The 14243-nt window shown below is 52.4% G+C and overlaps 1 protein-coding gene across 2 annotated transcripts in view; it reads right to left on the reverse strand.

The window, feature by feature from the left end:
* CAMK1G (calcium/calmodulin dependent protein kinase IG) overlaps nt 1-13451 on the reverse strand; it is a 29413-nt gene extending 15962 nt beyond the window's left edge. Inside the window, exons 1-3 of one of the 2 annotated variants that reach the window (XM_030303058.1) lie at nt 13410-13451; nt 12642-12733; nt 2285-2402 (exon numbers count right to left, since the gene is read on the reverse strand). In XM_030303058.1, the coding sequence (XP_030158918.1) occupies nt 2285-2373 (89 nt within the window). In that variant the 5' untranslated portion in view covers nt 2374-2402; nt 12642-12733; nt 13410-13451. Of the gene's footprint in view, nt 1-2284; nt 2403-12641; nt 12792-13409 lie in introns of those variants that run through there. The other variant, XM_030303059.1, reaches the window with a different exon arrangement.
* Nucleotides 13452-14243: the final 792 nt, after the last annotated feature.

Raw genomic sequence — 14243 nt, forward strand, 5'->3', positions numbered from 1 at the left:
GATCTCTGGGCAGATTTAGCAAAATCCTTCTCTACTGGTGGGTTGTTCCAGAAGAGCTGAGGGCTAGAGACAAGAGGCATTCGTCAAGATTCCAGTACATCCTGCTCAGAGGAGTCTGCCCCACCCACTCCTCCCTTCCCCTCAGCATCTCACCTTGGTAACAACTGCATGGGGTCTGCAGCTTGGGGCTGCCTGTCCCCCTCCTGGGCACTTCAGGGGTGCCTTCTCTTTAGCTTTTGTTCAGCCCCAACTGCGGCAACAGCTGTGACTTGCCCCCTCTCTGGTCCCCCGAGTTCCTCAGATCAGTGCGGGGCTGGATATGTTACAGCCACCAGAAGCACTTAAAATACAGATTCCTGACCACTCAGTCCTATCTCCGCAAACCCCAGTGCGGTAGGTCTGGGACCAGGAGTCTGTAGTTTTCAAAACTTACCTATGCTAAAATGATAGTGGGAAGTTATTACTGATTTTCTTGAGTGTCGCAATGCTATTGTGGACACAGATGAAAATGCCTTTATTTTTAGGAGATGCAGACAGAAGGATTCAAAGGTAACATGTCATGAAGTGTGCAACTGCTGACAAATTGTCCAGGGAAATCAGTGCGTGTGTGTGTGTGTGTGTGTGTGTGTGTGTGTAAGAGAGAGAGAGAGAGAGAGATGAAAGTTTGTAAAACAAATATAGTGAAGTGTTAACAGCTGTTGAATTGTGGTGTATATTGAGGTGGTGTATATATTTGTTGTTCACTGTATTATTATTTCACTTTTCAAAAAATTTAGTTATTTTCACAGCTAAAAGTTAGAGGGAAAGGGGACACCTTGGCTCAGCTGAGCAACGGACTCTTGATTTGGGCTCAGGGCATGATCTCACTATGGTGATATCGAGCACTGTGCTGAGTGTGGAGCCTGCTTGGGATTCTCTCCCTCCCTTTCCCTCTGCCCCTCCCCTGCTCTCTCTAGCACCTACTCTCTCTCTCGAAATAAATAAATCAACTTAAAAAAATAGTCAAGAAAAAGTTGCGACTCCGCTGTCCCCCTAGGTTGAGGACGGCAGTGGCCGACTTCGCTGAGTTCCGTCTTCTAACACACCCACAGCACAAGTCTGAGCAAACAGTGAATAAGCCCTTGCCAACCTGGGCATCCTTCTCCCTCCTTCTCTTGATTTTCGGGATGCTTGGCAAATCATTTCTGATTCATGCATGAGTCTCGTCCCTCTCTCCTGCCAAAAATCCCCTCTCTAGCCCCCGTCTTGGCAAAGGTCCTTGATGGAAGGCCAAGGCTCTGATGACCAGCGCCACCCCCGAGATCCTCCTGCGTGCACAGAGCCCCACGCTGGCCTGGGCAGGGAGAGCTCAGGGACCTCCTGCCCAGGCCAGGCCTGGCTCCTCTCCGTCTACAGTGAGAGTGTGGGCAGCTGTCATTGCCCGAGGTCAAGCCTCCCAGCCAAGGCCCACGGAACTAAACTCAGCCCGAGTTGGCTAAAGGGAAAGCTTGCTTGAATGGACAGCCTACTAACTGCCCCTCACTTCCTGGGGCCCAATTAGCCCAGACCAATTAGCAGGCCAGCTAGGGTCCTGGGGCTACAGAGCTGGTGGCCCGGAGCCCCTGGCAGCCTGTGTCACCGCCTGCACCCTCCCCGGGGGGGGTGGGGGAGAGGCAGGACTGAGCAGAGTGTCAGCTCCAGACAGGCTGTCTCTGTTCCTCCAGCCGTGTAATCGTTGTCAAAGGGCAGGCACAGACACTCCAGAGGCGGGTAGGGGTTTGGGCTACGGCATGACTTTATTTTTCCAACACAGCACTTAAGCTACAGTGCAGACTCGATGGGGAGCTGACTCCAGTATGTGTACCCATCCACTCTCTGGGGCCCAGAAGCCCCTTCTCCTCTGTCTACAGTACACAGTGGGGTTGGGTGACCTGTTCACTGCCAGGGGGAAACGAAGAAGCTGGATGAGGAGGCCCAGGAAAGTTCTAGGGTCATTCCACAAGTGCTCCAGAATCCCGCTTTCCTGCCAAGTTGTCCCGGATCTAGAAGCAGGGCAGGGATCCCTGGGGGTGGGCCAGGACGCGGAGCCCAGGGAAAGGGCTGGTATGCCCTGCGGGTCCCAGTGTATGAAACCGTCCTCCGTTCTACCCCACGGTGAGTTCCCCTACCCCACCCCCTCCCTGCGAGCTGATTTCCCAGGGGCCTCAGTCCCAGCTTGTCAGCTGCAGCTGGCCCAGAACAACTCTTTCCAGGTCCCCCCAGCGCGCAGCCCTGCCACCCGCCAGCTCTCAGCTCCCGCACTCACGATCCCAGCACTTCCATGAAGATGAAGGTTTTCCGGATGTTGGTGGTCTGTTTCTTCCAGGAACTGGAGTCTTCTTCCTTTCGACCCATCGCCTCCAGAGTTGAAGCTTTCGGGGATGCTTTGAGGAAGGGGAGGAAGAGTCTGATCAGCTAAAATTTCTTAGACAGAATGAAAACAAGTTGCAAAAAGAATCGAAAACACCTCTGTCACATAATAGCTAGAAAGAAGGACAAGGAGCAAATCCTGGATAATTGGCAAAAACAAGACCATTCTCTCCGCTTGCTTTTTAAAATGGCTCCAAAAAATACGTTGCACGTCTGCTGCATGCCCGTTGTACTTCCTACCGCCCAAGGAGTGGAGGGTCTCGGAGTGCAAAGTCCACTTTGTACATATGTGTTTAAGGGCAATAACACACACACGTATGGATTCACACGTGAATATCCACCCTGGGGGGAATCTGAGCTGTGCGGAGGGGTTTCCTGCGTTTCCTGGTGATGGCCAAGGTGTTTATTCAAACCACAGGGTCAGCCTGACTTCCCTTCTGTTGTCACACGTTGTATCAGGTAGGCCACGTCTCCAAGTCATTCCGACCCCCACCTCTCTCCTACCTGTTCTGGGCTAAATGAATGTTGGATGAAGGAACACTGTTTCCTCCCAAACACCCACAACATTGGTACTGTGCTGGGAAAGTCGTTATTCATTAAAATCTGAACTAAATCTTGTCCTAACCTTGTATCGGGGTTCCAGAGTTACCACCTTCATTCACCTGAGGCAGCACCTATGATGTGCCAGGTGCTGGCTCCATACAGATGGTGGCTCTGTCCTCTGGGGACTCGCAGGCTAGAGGAGGCATACGATGAGCAGGGAGGGTACCACGTACGCGGTGACAAAGGGCGGGAAAGCCATGAAAGAATAAAACCTAGGCTTGCAAGGGGGACAAACAGGGACAGTCATCTTTAGATAAAGTCAGGGGAAGGTCTACGTAGCAGGTCATATGTAAGCTGAGATCAGAAGTTTGTGAAGGAGCCTGCCAAGCACAGGGTATGTACCAAGGAGCATTTCGGCAGAAGATACCAAATACAGGAGCCCCAGATGGGGGCCAGGCAGGAACCACCTGAAGGGATGGAAGGGACAGGGTGTCTGGAGCAGGGGGAACTCTGCATGACACGGGGGCAATGAGTGGGCAAGGGGAGGCGGGCAGGGGACAGACCATGTGTAAAGCCTTATAGATCCTGCTAAAGATACTGGGCTTTTCTTCTAAGGGAGACCACAAGACACTGGAGGATTTTTAGCAGGGAGTTAAGTTGCATGTTGACTTTAGAGCTCACTCTGGCTGCTCTGTCGAGAATGGGGTGGAGGGAGTAAGAGTCAATATATGGAAAATGGTGGGGGACAGAAGTCCAGGACAGAAATGGCGGTGGCTTGGATCACAGTGGAAATGAGGGAGAGAGAAGGGGTGGACTTGGGATACATTCTGGATTTCCGATTATGTGCGATACCAGGTGATGTGACTACAGAGCAGGGAGAGTCTAGGCTGGCTGCCATGTTTCTGGTAGGGGTATCGGGGTGACGGTGCCCCTAGTGAGGCAGTGAATACTAGAGAGAAGCATGTTCTTGGGGTGGCTGGGTTGGGGGGGACCTCCGTGCCTTTGGGCACTCTGCCCTCGTTGCTCTACTACAGACATATTCGTGTCTGGAGCGGTGGGTGAACCCCATTTCTGCCAACACCCTTTCCCCCATACTCCTTGGGCCTAAGAAGTAGGCAAATATGTCTAATGGTCGCATCTCTTAGGCAATACCCCTCCTTCCCCATTGAAACAAATGCCTGTAGACTCTATGGGGTCTTCTATTAGCCTCAGGACAAAGGGAAAGTTGGTGCCTCCCTAAATGAACATCAGGTAAAGAACAGAGGTTTGGAGGTCAACCTGAGTTCGGATTCTACTGCTGCCAGTTACTACTTAAATGGCCTTAGGCAAGCTACTAACCTCTTTGAGTTTATTAACTCATCTGTAAAATGGGACAAAGCCCATTACGGTTATGGTGAAGGTTAAATGGAATTGTGTACACAGAGACTTAGCACATTGTCTCACATGTACTAAACAGTTGGAATAGAGATAGTATTTGGGGGATGCTAAATCGATGTCTCTTCATTCCTGGTAATCCCCATCTGGAGGAGGACTCGTGTCCTAAAATAGGTTCTATAGTATAGAGAGGAACCACTTCTGCCATTCAGACACAAGTGTGAGACTTAAGCCCCTGTGGATACGAAGAATGTGACATAAGAGAAGGCCCTGCTAGAGAGGAAGAGGTGTGGAAATGACCGACAGTTTTGGCTCAAGTGGATCCAGGGAAGGAGAGGGGGGGAGATGGGTGTAGTTGCCCGAAGCACACATCTCTGCGTTCACCTTCCTGGAGTTGAACCCCATCCGGGCCTGGGAGAGATAGGTGACACAGATGGGTGGGCTTCCCAGGCCCCTGCTGGTGGGAAGCTATAAGTGTAGGAGGAGTTTCCAGTGCAAGCACATTTAACAGGGCGGGAAGTAATCATGGGGCAGGCCTAGAGGGAGAAGGTGAGTGAGACAGGGTGGCATGACCCGCTGGGACTCCAGAAGTCTCCCCGGCCTATGGGGGGCTGGGGCCAGCTTGTTCCAGATCATGACGGCCGACTGCGGGTGTCTCCCTAGCCCTCTGTTTGGTGACGTCATGTTGTTAGCTTGAAATTAGCCACAGTGGGAGTGCTTACACCTGGACACAGGCAAATGCTACAATCAGGGCTTCTCCCCCACTCATCCCCTACCTTCTAGAACCAGTCCTTCAACAGACATGTCATCTCACTTCTGCCCCTGGCCCTGGTGAAGGGACACAGAGCTGCTAGAGGGCCTGTCACCTGGGGTCCAGAAGAAGAGACAGGCTTAACCAGGGCTTCTCAGGTGGAAGCAAATGGCTGGGAGCTGGGCCTTTAGTAGAGGGTGTCAGCACAGTGCCCGGTGGGCCAGATGGGACCAGTCACACTAAAGAGGTCAACAGTCATCTTCTGGTGAGATCCCAGAGAACTAGGATCTGAGGTCCCTGATGAGTCTGAGGCCCCTTTCTCCTATCTACAAGCAAGATCAAGTAAGCACCTTATAACACAAAATGCCCCCTTGAACCAGAGTAAGAGGCGGCGAGGCCATCTCAAGGCTGCTCAAGGCTGTGTGTTTTCCTGGAAGAAACTGAGTTAGCTAAATGAGAGTCCGTTGAACCCGAGATGCTATAATGAACACATTCAAATTTAAAGTTCCCCATTTCCCGTTTTTGCTGCCTGGTGAGAGTGGGGGTTCATGAGAAGGATTTTACGGGAAATAAAGACGCTACATTTTCTTCGCACATTTCAGTATTGTGTGTAAATTTGCAACCTGGCTGTATACTAGTTGGTGGCTGTTATTATGAGAATGCGTGTGAGAAGTGTTATGAAATCCTTAGCATTTGGAAATTCCAGTGTGAATCTGGTGGTTTGTGCTTGTATCTTCAGGACCATTTGTGGACTTGCTCCTCTTGGGAGGGGGGCAGCCCAGAGGGACCACAGCAGTTCAGGGCCCTGGGCACTAGCCGCGGGGGGGGGAAGGGGGCCTCACCATCCATGCAGTGGTGGCCTGACCCTTGATTTGGAGGGCACGGTCCACAAGGCAGAGAGATAAATGAACCCTGACTGGCAGACTGCTTTAGGGAAGATGAAATATTAGAATAGAGGGCTATCTTTAGCCAGATACCATTCTGCAGATTCTTAGCCCCAAATCTGGCAGCTTCCACTTATCAGACTGGGTGGCATCTGGGCTCGGACCAAGTGCTTCTTATTGTATACACTGCAGCTGGGAAGTCTTGAAGAATGTAAGGGGTGAGGGCAAAGAGGTGGACGTTAAAAGGAGCCATATCAAGAGGGTCAGTCTGTTTGTCTCCCTCTCTGTCTCTCTCCCCTCCACAGACCCGCAGGGCTGGGGGCGGGGTGCTGCTTTTCCAGGTAAGGAGCCAATCAAGAATCTTCTTTCCAGCTCGGGGACCATCGGCTGGGCGTTCATGACTCCCCCTGCTGGAGCCCCGTGGAATGACGGCCCGCCCTCAGGGAGGCTCCCCCAACCACCTCACTAGCAGATCTGTACTCCCTGTTCCCTCTCTCCCATCTCTCTTAAATAGCTTAAAAACATAGTATTCTTAGCTAAGCCAGGCTATAAGAAAACATCTTTCCCGCCCACCCCTCCTCCCATACACTCAATCCCAACAATTTAGTTCCATCTTCAGAGCAACGTGGAAAACTCGGGGGCCCGGATCTGAAACCCCCGGTCGTTCCCGCCCCTCCCGGACCTCAGAGAAGTCCCCAGGCCCCGTGCCCCGCGCGGTGAAGGTCTAACCTTGGGCTCCTAGAGGGGCAGCCCACATTGTTTCCGCGTCCTGCTTCTTTCCGTTGAAGTCCTCCCCCTTCTCCCCTGACTCCTGTAATCTAGGTTCTTTCAGAGGAAAAGAAAACACATACTGAGAAGGTTGAAGCCCCAATATTGCTGTTATTTGTTCCCAAAGCACTTGCACCTCTCTGTTTTGGGCCAAGACTTCCACTGGGCTTCAAAGCTCAGGAACAGCCACTGCAGGGTTACAGCTGATTTCCCACGTGTAGCTGGGGGTCGCGGTGGGGGTTGGCATCCATGACCCCCCGCTCCCTCAACAGGGCAAAACCCTCAGGGATATTTTGCGAAATGACTCCAGGCAAAGGAAACAACCTTACTCATGGGGCCATCTTTGAATTGTGAGGGTAACACTTCTTCAATCAACAAGCGTTTATTGAGTACCTCCTGTGTACCTAGGGCACTAAACACGGACATTTCTATGATAGGAAGCTACCTTTAAAAGTTCTTCCGATCAAGGTGGAAAGACCAAGCCTAGGTATGTACATAAGCAACTAAAAACACGGACCAGTCCAGGGGAGCGGCAAACGAATGCACACACTGCTCATTGCTCGGAGCCAAAGCGGTTCAGAGGTCAGTTGCAGATTGACGGCGGACGTGTGAAAGTCCCTCACCAGGCTGTGAGTGCTTCCAGGGCAGGGGACGTGTGTTCCTCAACTGGAATCCCTAGTGCCTAGTACTGAGCCTGGCATACACCAAGGTCCAGCATGCATTTGATACGCGATTTAGTGAAGAGGAGAGCCCAGGTGGGTTGATCAGGGAGTTGGACTTAAAATGGCTTAGTGCAAGGTGGGAAGACAGATTCCTTACCTTGCTCTAGAAACAGACCTTCAGCAAGAAGACCTGTACTTGGGGAAGAAAAGGCAGTAGGGCCTCCTCTCTAAAGTTCTCTCAGCGAGGCTCCATTTAGGACATTGCAGCCAGACCTATGACAATCTGAAACTCTCCTGTTCCTTTGTGTGAGGTCATATCCTCACTAGAAAGTAACTCCATGTGGACCAGACCTTGCCCATCTCCTTGTCTCCCCTGGGCCTAGCGCAGCGCCTGGCTCCTAGGTCGTGCTCACTCGTAGTTTTTTCAGATGGTCTTCCTGGTCTGTTGGGGGACACAGCTGGGGAGGAGCTTGCAGAGGGAAAAGTTCTTCCTAAAGGGTAGCCCTGGGCTGGATGCCGCCTCTGAATGCAGCCCTTTCTGGTGCTTCTGGGGACAGGCTACGTGATCCGTGGTGGCATCCAGCCTGGCTGTTTATGAGGTGCTGGTGAGAGATGCTCGGGCTGTGAGCCCAGGAGGCAGGTGCCCTTCTCATGCTTCCTTCGTGGAGCATCACTGCCCTTCTCCCCTTCCCATGCTCCATTTGGTCACAGGAACAACACTAGCACCAGACAGAACTCTAAGGCAGATGAGGCTTATTTTCAATGACCTCCTCATTGCCATCACCAGTCCCCAAAGATGCCAGGCATTCAATTCAATTCAATTCAATTCAATTCAATTCAACTCCATGTGTTTCCCAAAGCCACAGTAGGGTTCCTAAAGTGGACAGGAGCAACCTAGAGGCGATGGGGACAGGGAAGGAGGGGATCTTGGAGCAGCATGTCTGCAGCCTTCAACCCACAGATAATGGCTCTCAACTCTACCTAGGGGAAGAGTCACTGTACCTTTGCTTATGCTCTCACTTGGGGCTTCTGAGCAAGCAGGTATAAGTCACTCTGGGGCATAAGTGAGGCATGTGTGGCTCTTTTACTGACCTCAGTGGAACCAGGCCACCCTAAGACCGCTTTATGGTCTGCATACAGGGCTTTCCATTTCTTGGGAGCATGACTCAGAAAGGCCTGTGGGTCTTGAGAGGGAGGTTATCAGTTGGATCATCTTTAATAAGAGTGTGCTCTCTGCCTCCAGGCTGGGGCACATGGAGCCATGGCAATGTATAAATTGTGTGGTTATAAGGGGCTGAAAGGCTAAAGCTGGGTTGTTTTCTTGCCCTGATTCCCACCACCCCCCCCCCCCATCTCCTGGGCTCTGGCCCATATTGGACTTTGCGTCATCCTTTGGATTGAGAGGGACATTAGAAAGAGCTCAAGTTCTGGTTCCAGTTTTGATTTGGTACGGAGAAGCTGTGCAGCCCCAGGGAAGTCACTGTACATCTCTGGGCTTCCACATTTCTCTTTAGTGAAAAGAGATTGGAACAGACAAAGGTTTCCTGAAGTTTGTTTTTTAAAATACTAGTCCCAGAAGATTCTTTGTGTGCAAAGCGGGTTTGCTGCCCCTTCTTTAAAGATTCACGACCCATATTAGCTTATGAAAGGCTCTGAGGACTATTACACACCCTCGGTTAATGCTGTTTAACCTGTCATGCCCCAAACTTACGAGATTGTGAAACTTTCCTTTTGTGACATCTGCTAGCATCCAGGGACTCCAGGGTTGCCCAAGCTTACTTTGGAAAACGGGGTGACTGGCTATTTCTGATACTCTGTGATTCTCCATTTGTTTTAGCCATAAGAAATTTCCAACAGTCTGCTGCCCTCAGCCATACCACTGCATGAGGTCACAGGCATATAGCTGGGCCTGGGTGGCTGTCAGGCCCAGTTCATGGGCTGTAGCTCAAGTGGCTGGTCAGTTTTCCAGAGCCCAAGCCCCGAACCTGCAAGTCTCCTGGAGACTTCTGGCAGAACAGAACCTCTGAGGAGTACGGACTCCATCCCCAGTGCTCCCACTAGGCCTGCGTCTCACGGGCCAACTCTGCGTGCCAGTTTCTGTTCACAAAATCACGGAGGAAGGATGTTTTTCAATTGCCTCCTGCAGTTTATTTCAGGCTCAAACCCACATTTACGTTTAACCAAGCTCGTCCTGCTGCAGTGACCAGCCAGAATCCACATGTTGCCTAAGGTTTACCGTGTGCCTCTTATAAAATAAATGAAGAACACGCTCCAAGGCTTCACTTAGTGGCTGAGAGGTCAACACATAGGAGTCACTGGAGAGAATAGGGGGTGCTCCTGATTCCCGCTGTGCTCCTAAGCACAGGGGGCCTCAGTTTCCTCCTCTGCTGCACCGGAATAATGATCCCTGCTCTAGTTCTCAGCACTCCCGTGGCGTCAGTGGGCACAACAGAATCATTCTGCAGCCTCGACGATGCCATGCAGCGGGTCCACATTATAGGCACATGAATTAAACACCATGCACCGGCCGGGAAAGAGAGGAAAACAAAAGCACTTTAAATAGAGGCGAACACACAGGAGGAGACGTGAATCCACTGCTCCCTAACTGGTCTCAGCTCCCAAGTGCGTCTCACCGTGTGGACATCTCATCTCACGGTGATTTTAAAGTGTTTGAAAGTATCTAATTTTTCATACAGCACGGCTTGAAATGCAAACCCACTACTTCATCTGGTGCCGAACCAGCAGAAGAGAGCTCTGAGGCCACACTGGGAAGCTGCCTGGGAAGGGTTTATGCCGGTCTCTCTGGGGCACCTTTCTAAGGAGTTTCCAGGGGGAATGGTGGTGACCGTGTATCTGCCACACGCGGCCCTTAAAGCCAGACCCGTGCAAGAGGTGCGTCCTCTGTGCAGGTGCAGGGCTCCTTCCTGGCACCGCCAGGCACGGTCCGCCCTGGGAAGGGGTGCACGAGGCGAGCTGTGGCAGGATGCTCTGCGGGACCAGCCCTGCCTCCCGGGACTCGGGCTCGACCGGCTGGCAGCGCTCGCGGGGCGGGGCGGGGCGGGGCAGGGCGGGGCACTTGCCGCCGGGCCCCAGCCCCCAAGCCCCCAGCCCCCCGCCGGTGACCGCGGGGGCGCGCCTGCGGTTGTAGCCCGCGCGCGCGCGCGCGCGCGCGCGCGGCCACCGTCTCATTCATGCTGCAGCTCATTCACTGGGCGGGCTGGCGGCGCCGGGGTGGGGGGGGCCGCACCGCACGCGCTGAGCGGGGCGTTTATTCCAGCCGCGTGCGCGTGTGTGAGCGCGGGAGAGGGATCGAGGGAGGCGCTCTCTGCCTGGGGGGGGGGGGGAGTATTTCCTGTCCCAGCCCCCTGCCCCCAAGTGCTCCCCGGCCTCGCAGGGTGCCTGCTGAGCGCTGGCAGCCGCACCTTGCAGGCGCCTCACCTGCCTCCCCTCCTCCCCTCGGCCTCACTGTCACCTTTAGGGGAGGTGTCACGAAGCCCGTTCGGTAGCTGCGGTGCTGATGGCTAGGAATGTTGAGCAGGATGCTCCAAATCAGATAGTATGTGACAGAGCTGGCCTGGGAGCCCCCGTCCATCAGAGAGCCACCACAAAACCTGTTGCCTCTCTCCTGGAGGTGATTATCCGATTTCACTTACCGGGCTTCACCCTTGGGGTGCTTTCATGCAACCCCAGCACCCAGCTCCTGACCGAGCCCCCCGGGGGACACGTGACTTGGATGATCTGAGAAAGGCACTGAGGCCGGGCCATCTACTGCCTCTCCTGTCTCCAGCTCAAACCTCTTGTCGCTCGGACCTCAGGCTTCTTTCCCCAAGTTTTGCCCCGTCTCTCTCAGGAGTGCTCTTAATACACACCCACATCCACACCTGTCCCCCATCCCATACACCATAGCTATCTGTGGTATCACGGAGAGGTCACTGATGATGTCAGAAGTTCTGGGGTCAAACGCCACCGTCATTAACCAGATACCACCAATATCCAGCTTTGCAACCCCAGGCAAGCCTCTTTGAGTCTCATCCATACTAAGGGAGAACTATTACTTGCCCCACCAGCTCGATGGGCTTGCCCTAAAGCCAGTAGCTTAAAAGCACATTATAAACTGTAAAGCGCAGTTCCCATACCAGGTATTACTAAGCACTTTGTGTCATGGCCTATTGGAGCTCATCTTTGGCCCCGGGTTAAGCGTGGGTCAAAAGAACTGCCCGGGGCTGGGCTGTTTCCGGCCTCTGATCTGGGAAAGATCGTCTCCTTACCCAGGAGAACCCGGCTCGACTCTTTGACCCTCCTCAGAGATTTTTCTCATGATCAGTTTATCTGGCTCCAGAGCAAGCCGCTGGCCAGCCGTGCACTACCGCCAGACCAGCGCGAGCCCTGGCCGCTGCCTCCGGGAGCTTCGGGGTTAACGTTTGTGCGTCAAAGTTACGTGGAGAGAAGGGGCCACGGTGCGGATGGGGGTGGTGGAGCAATCAGACCTTCTTTTCACGTCTTCACCTGCCAGCGCAACTGGGGAAGTTTCAAGACGGAAGGGAGACAGAAGCGCCCCTGGGGAAGGTGAAGGAGCAGTCTCGTGACTGACAGCAATGAGTTCTGCATCCTGAAGCCGCCCAGGCGGGACGTGGAGCTGGCGCCTGCCGGTGGACCCCGCCAGGAGGGACTGAGGCTGGCCCGCTTTCCTGGGGTTTGCAGAGCCACAGGCTGTTTACAAACTGCCTTTTCTGCCCACTGGCTCTCTTAATGCTCACGACAGCCCAGCCAGGTAGGCAGAACGCATTGCTCCTTGCCAGATGGGGTCAGAGAGGTTAAGAGATGAAGGTTGAGCAGGAGGCAGGGTTGCAAGCTCGCTGGAGCTCCTGACACCCCCGCAGACAGACAGCCCCTCCCAGCCACAGAGCCCTGAGGGTTGTCCCTAGAATGCAGCCTGCAGGCAGGCATTGCAGGAGGGACATACACAGATATTTTGCCCCCCTTTCCCTGCCCAGAAGTGCAAAAGGTTCCCCCTCAAGCCAACCGCGAAGTGATGGCAGATGGCTCTGCACGGAGGTTCCACCTGGGCCCCGTTCAGACTTCTTTTCCAAGGCAGCTACAACTTACCCTTGATACCACGAGAGTCAGGCAAGCCTGGAAATGGGGCAGAAATGAATAAAATACCCAAGTTGCTTGCAAAGGTGGCTCTTCTGCCACATCCCTAGGTGCCACATGCCTCCCCTTAAGCAAGGAAACCTCCTAAAACCGAGAAAAGAGTCAGGTTCATCTTACCTGAAGACTCGGAAGGAATGGGGCTCCCGGTGCTCCTACTCCAGCTCCTACAGGTCTGTGAGGATTAGCTGCTCCAGCGCTTTAACAATAAACTGAATTAAAGGGGAGGAATGCAGGGGTTTTCTTTCCCAGGACCGTAACCAGGCAGTCTTAAAGGGGAGGAAAAGTAGCTATGGTGGCTTGCGTCTCTCCTGCCTTTCCTCTGCTTTGCTTTCCCTCCCTCCAAGCAGCATTGAGGCCGATCCAGAAAAATGCTTTTGCAGAGGGCCCTTTTATGCCCTCTGTGCGTGTGTGTGCGTGTGTGTAATTGTGTTTGCATTGATGTGTGTAATGGCAAGGGAGCAAGAAGAGAAAGCAGAAACAAAACTGCAAATTACTGGTTTCCATTGGCCTGGATGGGGTGATAACAGAACATTAGAGAAGCTTTCTAGGACTGCCTGCCTCAGTTTCTTTTTTAACCACTCAGTTGCTGGAGTGTCGTCTAAAAACACCTTCCCGACCAAGAGGATATCTACTTGGATCGAAATGTAGGGACTGAAGACCGCTCTGTGTCCAGTTGTCTCTTACAGAATGGGAGGAGAAGCAGGGGGACCCTCTGTTGCATGGCCCCACCCCAACTCTCTGATCTATCATCTGTCCCCTGTTTCTAGAAGCATAGCATCCTGATCCCAAAACCTACCAGCCTCTTTTCAGTCCTATCCCATTAGACCTTAGGAGATCATTCCCTTTCCTCTGGAAACTCTAGCTGACTCTGTTCCCCCCACTCACCTCTCCATCCTGCTCTTGACCATCTCAGCCTCCTTGGGGCTGTTCCTTTCCGTGAAGTTTCCTTGAACTTCCGTCTTTTGCCCTTTGCTTTCTCTTTCCCTCCTCTTCCCTTAATCCTAACATCCACTCACAGAGTCTGTTACCATCATCATGTGAATGTCCCAAGTCAACACCCCCGTCTGGGTTGTTGACCTTAACCTTGACATCCAGATGTCCAACTCCATCCACAAATAATCCTGAACATGTAAGAGCTTTCTTCAGACGCCTCTCCCCCTGTCTCCCCAGCTAGGCTGTGGAGCTACTATCTTCCCAAACACTCAAGGTAGGGTCCCAGTCACTTTCTTTGACTGTGTTGTCTCTTTCATTGCCTTCCAAATCCAATCAGCTGTTATGCACTTTTAATTGTTCCTTTAAATTAGCTTTTAAATTGTGCCTTTTCAATTTTTTAAACTCGTTTGTGTTTTTTGAACAAATAACACATTCATAGGGGTCAGAAATCAGAACTATATTAAAAGACATATATCAAAAAATAAAAATAAAGAAATAAAAGACATGCACTGAGGTGTTTCACCCTTCCATCCACCCTTTCCCGCCCACCCGCCCTGCCCTCTATAGGTGGCCACTCTTATCGGTTTCTTGTCTATCACTCCAGTATTTCATGTGGATGCAAGTAAAAGAATATAGAATATATTCTGTAGAATATAGAATATAGATATAGCTATAAATAGATATAGATATTCCCTGCTATCCTTTTCACACAAAAAGTAAGTAAATGCTGCCTCTTTTATATCTTCATTGCTACAATTTTAATTCAGGCCCTCCTTCTCCTCTCTC

This window comes from Lynx canadensis, chromosome F1 (assembly GCF_007474595.2).
Source record: "Lynx canadensis isolate LIC74 chromosome F1, mLynCan4.pri.v2, whole genome shotgun sequence".
NCBI classification, from domain to species: domain Eukaryota; kingdom Metazoa; phylum Chordata; class Mammalia; order Carnivora; family Felidae; genus Lynx; species Lynx canadensis.